Genomic DNA, 7247 nt, shown 5'->3' with positions numbered 1-7247 from the left:
GGAGGCCAAACAAACATCTTATATATCTCAGACAGTGCGCTAGCAGCCACGTCCTTGCACGAAAAAAAACTATTAAATTTTCTATAAAACAACATACACACAGTATGGTGGGAGGCCAAACAAACATCTTATATATCTCAGACAGTGCGCTAGCAGCCACGTCCTTACACGAAAAAAAACTATTAAATTTTCTATAAAACAACATACACACAGTATGGTGGGAGGCCAAACAAACATCTTATATATCTCAGACAGTGCGCTAGCACTCTCTATGGTGGAATGCAATGGGGAAAAAGTAGCCACCACTGTTGCAATAATACATAAACTCAGCTGAAGATTCTACTCCAATAGCCACAATAAGGCCGATATGAAGAGCCATTTCTAGAGTTATACTCACTTCCTATTTTGGCACGTGACCTTTCAACTTCGGTCCGTAAGACACTTCTGCGGCCAATGACCGTCAATTAATTAATCACAGGAAACACTGTGGAAGAACGTTAAGAGCTAGGTAACAGAAAGCACCCATACCGCCACAACTTTTTCCGCTACCTCTTCCTACAAAGTCATCCTGACCATAGCACAGTGTATACCGTATTTTAAATATATACATATTGAGTTCTTAAAGCTTATACAAAACTTTTGGTCAGGTAATAACGAATACTGTAATAGTATGTTATGTTATAAATATATTGTGTGAAACTTAGGATTTTTGTGTTATTCATCACAGCATCCACTCACTTGTTTTTAGTTCATAATCTGGACAAAGGACGGGTACCTCAGCTTGTGCAAAATAATCAACAACTTTGCTGATAAACTTGGCAAGTTTGTTTGTAGTTATGCACAAAGCTACACAATGGCCTATCTGTGCTCTGCCGACCGCGGGTATCGAAACCCGGTTTCTAGCGTTGCAAGTCCGCAGACATACCGCTGTGCCACTGGGGGGCAACTTGGCAAGACAAGTGTGTTAACCTATGATACTAAAACTTCAAATCTCATATAAATGTTCTAATCTAAAGTAAAACAGAATTTCAAAGACTCTGACAGCGAATTTATGTTTTAGACGATGTTTTAGTTAATTTAATAATGTTTTAGAAGATATATCAATAACTTGAAATTTCTTGTCTTGGTAATTACATTATATTTCGTTTGTAATTATTTGGTATTCAATGAGTACTAAATTTTCAGACATTATATTCTAATTCAATTAGTACTTGATTTTGTCTTTTGTAACTTCTAAGTCTAACATTTATCACTCATCAAAACAACAAGAAATTTTGTGACAACAAATAGATCCATTTATAGCGTTAAAAGGACACAAATAATATATATATTCATGCTAATCGCAAATACACGAAATACTATAATGCAGGATGAGATTTATTTTCATGCGCAGAGTGTAGGCTTGTTAGTCTTAGCTTGTATGACTATCGTGCAATGTTTGTTTCAGGGGTTAAAAGTGACCATGAGCAAACATCCGTCTTGTTTGAAGTTAGTTGGAGAGCTACAAAGCAAAAATGAACAAGTGAAGGATCATGCCGTTATCCTATATCAAGGTGAGATACACATTTGTCATGTTGTAGAGGATAAAACTAAATATCATTAACCCTGTTACATATTGTGGAAAATCTGTTTTCAAAATTATTACTTTCAAAATCTAATTTTATTTCTTCAAGCTTTCTCCTATCTATATGTAAGAAATTTATTTACACATGTACATAATTTCTATTTTGTATACGTGTATGTCTAAGATGATGTATGCTTACATATTAGAGATTAATTGGAGGTGTTATAAGAAACAAACTCGGTTGTAAAGTGAAGTTTTTGGAACTTTATAGGTTCTGTGCGGGATTTGTGTCCGAAGGCTCCAAATAACGTCAATACGATGGCTGCAGCCGCAATAGCAGGATACACCCTAGGTTTCGATAACACCCAAGCATGTTTAATATCTGACCCCAGGTAGTTTGTATGTTATATACGCATATTTTTGTAATTTACACAGCCCACACTTACTAGAATCAAGAAACTAAAGCTTTAGAAGAATAACTCTCTTTGAAACTTTTGATGATAATTCTAAAAAGTGGTAACTTAATTGACCTGCTTGCTATTGAATACATTTGTTAGTTTTTTTCAAGAAAACAAAGCATATTTCGAGTATTTTCAGCTAAATATAAGATTTTTGAATATTTCTGAATATTGCTTTATCGCATACTATCCAATTACGATATTTAATCTGTGATTGATAGCGTACTTTTATGTTTCAAGGCATAGTTAAAATTATTTTGCGTTTATTTTAAATTGAACAAGAATTACAGAAAAATTATCACTGTTCAGAATTTGTGTATTAAAATTGTGTTTAGGAGTTACTCCGAGAAATCACAAAGTATATATAGTTTTCTAGTAGGAAACGCATCTATAACGATCAAAATCTGTCACAGCCTTGCAGATTATCATATCGTGGAAGTGGAAGTTCAAGGGCCAATACAACCAGATGGAAAAAAGTTCTTGGTACAGACAGTTCGTAAAAACCCAGCTCCAATGGGAGCTGTTACCGGAACCGCTACCTACGTATCGTTTCTAAGCAGTATGTTAGGTATGTGCTAAGAATTTTAACGACAATTTCGTTATTTAGCGACGAGATTTTATGATTAAATTGCTACCATCTTGGTACAGACGTGAAAGCGAATTTTGATTTTGATTTGAAATATCTAGGGGCTAAATAATCTGCATCCACGTGTTTCTTTCGCACTATTTCTCTCACTTTTTTTTTCTGATGTTCGAACATTTTCAATATAAAGACATAAAAAATGCACCAGCTTTGATCATTATTTATGTTGTCGTTTGATTATGATAGCTTCACTTTATTCAATTACGCGTAAGTAATAATGATTTAACAAAACGTTTTATTCCATCTATGAAATGTTTTATATCATTATAGCCAGTAATAAAATTTAATACATTAGTTCATAATTTAATTATCATGTTTTTAACTAGTTATTTTTTCTTGTAATAAACTTTATTAAACTTGTCACAATGAACAAAGTAAAAGTATTATGACTTTTTTTATTAAATTAGTTGTAATTCAGTATTCAAAAAACAACAGCATTGTACAGAGGTTAAGTGAATTATATTAAAATTATTTTGGGATCTCAGCACATCGTTATAGTCTATGTTGCCCCGACCGATCATATTCGCATTAATGACAGTGCATCTTGCCAATGACCCTGCAGCGTAGTTTTCATTCCAAAAGTTTGTCATAAGACTTTCACGTCTAAAGCACACCCCTTCTTCTTCTTCCTTGCTTTCCAAAAGCCATCTAGTATACCAGGACAAAGGTTTCCCAGCGCCTGCTTAAATAGTATTTATCACACCATATGTGATGCAACCAGTGACTTGTTCGATATGTCTTCGTGTAGAGTAGCATGATTATCTTCTTCATTCTCTAACTGATTGAGGTATGCGAGGATTGAACAAATGTGTTGTGAAAGCTACTGATGTGCACGTGAATTGTGTCGCTTTTCCAGGCACACATCCTTTTTGCGTAATGTTACATGAGTGTTATAGGCGGTTTTGCCACTGATCTTTGCGTTCGTGGATTCTCACTTGTTACAAGACACCGTACTTTGCTTACCACGCCTTTTTAAGGGTCTCTTTAGGTATGATCCTGGGTCCAAGTTGATCCGTATTCCTTTGTTTTCCAATGCCATTAAGCACAAGGAATATCGCCGTTTAAAAAAAAAAAATTCTTAATCCAGGATTCGAACGCATCTTAATGATCTGAATGTACGAATATTTTGCTTTGGAAAGAACTGTTTCATACCCTTTCAAAAAGCAATCAATTTTCGGTGGCATTACAATATCTACATACCGCCAAATAGTGTAAAATTGTAATTCTGATAAATGTCATTCCACCGCGACTCTATAGCGGTGTAGTTGTCACGTGACTTGTTGATTTGCATATTCAAAACCGTTTTAATATAACTTATTCAACCCTCTGTAGTTCAATGTATTAAATATTAATCTGCTGTTGAGATATGGGTAGGCAGAACGAGAAACGATGTGTTTCATAACTTGAACATACATCTTAACACTTCCCCGGTGGCTCAACGGTAAATCTATGGACTTATAATGATAAAAATTGGGTTTCAATCCCGTGGTGGGCAGAGCACAAATAGCCATTTTTGTAGTTTTGTGCTTAATAGGAAACAAACAAAACTTTTTATGTTGATGTATGCACATGTGTTCCATAGTATTAAGCATTACCACTTCATTTGTAATATACCCCAGTTTCACACAACGGTTATTCAATATTTATTACTTTTTTATTCATATTTTAAATTTTTATAGTTAAAATCCGAAATTTTAAATTGCAGAAGCCCGAGGGAAAGGTTCCGGTTTTCATTTATGCTGACTTCATGTATTGCTTTGATGAAAACCTCCGATTCTGTCAACATCAAGACAGTGATTCTTGTCCACCTCGTGTTTTGACAACACCATCTTACTATACTTCAAATGTGTTCATTAAAAATTTATTTTATATGTCTATGACATAGTATTTCAAAGAAGTTGCAACTTTCTTAACAATTGAAATATTTGAATTATTTCTCGTAAAAAAAGAAACTTTTAAAACAACTGTTTGTGTATGTTGATTTGGTGCATTTTCTTGTATGGTGACAATACTTGAGTATTCTAGAATTTCCTCAGAAAAAAAATGTTTAGTTTCTTTAAAAATTTATCGTCTTCATAATTGAAATGTCTGAAGCTAAACTACTAAGTGAACAGCCATTAAGAAAGTTGTAAGTAGAAAAGAAAAAATAATTTGAATACAATAACCTTTAATAGACAATACATTATAATTCTGTTCCATATTTTGATATTGTTCTGATTATGCAGAATCATTTAAAACTTAACAGATCATACATTTATGTACATATATATAATTTTTTTTTACTCAGTCTGACACCTGTTAATTTTTTGTATAACAAAATGAGACAGGGACGATGTATTATCTGAAATGCATAATCTGGTTATACACAGACCTCCCCCTTCCTCTGAAATAGAGCAGATGATTGCAAAAAATGAAGTAGCACAAATTACTGATCCATCTTGGCTAAGTTTGAGAAGTTACGGAGCTTATTGCGTGACACACTGCTAGAGGGCGCCACACGTGAGTCGACTTTAAGCAATGGGTAGAAGGGGTAGAGACGATGTCATCAGAGAGGGTGACATCATAGTTCTACGAGGTGTCACTAGAGGGCGTGCAGTAGGAGAGATGATTACATCATAGTTGCATGAAGTGGAACCAGAAGGCGCTTGCTAGACTGCCATGACTAGTAGACATGTTGTTCCCAAAGTGGATCAACATGTAATCAATGGCTAGATTTAATGCAATTGGTATAAAACACTAATCCGTTAGATCTATATTTAATCACACTTTGACATTTCCTAACCATTTATATATAAATAACTTAATACCCTGAAAAAGATCATTATTTAACATGCAAACTTACGACAATATTACTGTTTCACTAGTTTGTTTTTATCCATATAACTATGTTCTTGACAAAATATGTTTCTGACAATAAAGGACAAGAAAATAAACCAATTTTGATTTAACATACTGATTATAGTTTTAGTTTCTATATTTAAGCATACTTTTTACAATTATTGTCCTGAAAATGATGCAAAACTCTTATTCCAATGAGACAACTATTATAACATACATATTATCCATTATTTGAATGAGGCATTTATTATAACCAATAAATTACTTTACATACTTTTTCGTCCCAAAAAGGACGATTATTTAATTCTTTATATAATTTTACATACTGTTTCACTTTATATATATATACATAATGCATGTTATAACATTTTATAAATGATTTCATTTTGCTACAACTAAAATGATAAATGAATGATTTATTGTTTATCCATCCATTCCCCTGAAGACTAAAATTTCATAACACTTTGACACTGTCTGATGTTATGACCATGTTTGTTAGGAAATATCACAAACATACAAAAGGTGTGAGTACTGACGTCAAGACAGTTTGTTAGGAGGTCATCATGTCTTACTGTTTAACCAATTACTTCACTATTATATAAAATACTTAAAATAGCAAAACTAACCATTTTCTATAGAATATTCACTTCAAGTATAAAACATACCATACAAAGAAAATTCATAAAACTTTACAGTTTTAAAGTAAAGCCTATAAACGAACTTACTTCATGCATTAATCAAAACGTCTGCAACAATCATTGAGAGTACTTGCATATAGATGTTCTTTTCATTTCCATCTGTGTATCATTAACACAATGGAGGCATTTCACTCTGACTCATTGTGATGTGTTTGGACTAAGGCCGATTAGTCTATTTAACTTCAAGACACCTGAGTTGACTAAATGATTAAACTTATAGGCTAGAAACAAAAGTTAAAGAAGAAATTTGAAAGATGTTTACATTATATTGAAAGAGTTTTAACATGACACATTTGAATGTATATATTTGTTGAAAATTCAGAAATTCCATTATACTATAACAATTAAACTTATTAGGTAATCAATAACACAAATGAACTTGTTTACAAATGATAGAGTGCAATTCTGGTATTTCAAACATACTTTACAACAAAAACCTTTCATATACTCTTTTCAGTAAGATTAGACTGTGCCCAAAATCACTCAAAAGTTTGGGTAGGATCAGTTGGAAAATATAGCTTAAAATATTATTTAAAAATGAAAGTTAGTTTGACTATGATCAATTCAGTTCTACTTTTAATATTTATGATATTCACTTAAACTTAAAAATTGCATCAACTTTACAGACGTGTGAAAGGTATGAGATTAATGATTTCATTATACAATGAATTATGTACTTGAACAGAGTTAGTTGTTTCCAGGTGGTGTTGATAAACTCGTTCACAAGCTCAGACACATCAGTCTACAACAGACAGTCAAATATTTAATTAAATATTAACAAGCTTCCAATGGTATTGTTACGTCTCCGTTAGTTAATTAACTTTCCGTAACTTCGTTCCAATGAAACTTTAGCGACACAAGTCCTTACTTAATAAAACTGGTTTATTCTTTCCGAATACAACTTTACGATACACTTATTTTCAAAATTCGCGCTATAACAAACGCTAGTTCACGTCTCACGAACTCTACTTCAACAATACGTCTCTCTCTGACTGCAGTTCAATTACTCATTACCTACACACACATTGTTATCCCGTCACGTTGTC

At 32.8% G+C, this 7247-nt stretch overlaps 1 protein-coding gene across 3 annotated transcripts in view; it reads left to right on the top strand.

Annotated features, from left to right (window-relative positions):
- The window catches only part of LOC106470129 (putative L-aspartate dehydrogenase), a 36647-nt gene extending 31784 nt beyond the window's left edge, over positions 1-4863 (top strand). For all 3 annotated transcript variants that reach the window (XM_013930656.2, XM_013930658.2, XM_022398715.1), the window contains exons 5-8: positions 1448-1553; positions 1836-1956; positions 2436-2590; positions 4371-4863. In XM_013930656.2, the coding sequence (XP_013786110.1) occupies positions 1448-1553; positions 1836-1956; positions 2436-2590; positions 4371-4408 (420 nt within the window). In that variant the 3' untranslated portion in view covers positions 4409-4863. The remainder of the gene's footprint in view (positions 1-1447; positions 1554-1835; positions 1957-2435; positions 2591-4370) is intronic.
- The last annotated feature ends 2384 nt before the right edge of the window (positions 4864-7247 follow it).

This window comes from Limulus polyphemus, unplaced genomic scaffold, assembly GCF_000517525.1.
Source record: "Limulus polyphemus unplaced genomic scaffold, Limulus_polyphemus-2.1.2 Scaffold3836, whole genome shotgun sequence".
In the NCBI taxonomy this organism is placed as follows: Eukaryota; Metazoa; Arthropoda; class Merostomata; order Xiphosura; family Limulidae; genus Limulus; species Limulus polyphemus.
This window is presented reverse-complemented; position numbering and strand designations above follow the sequence as displayed.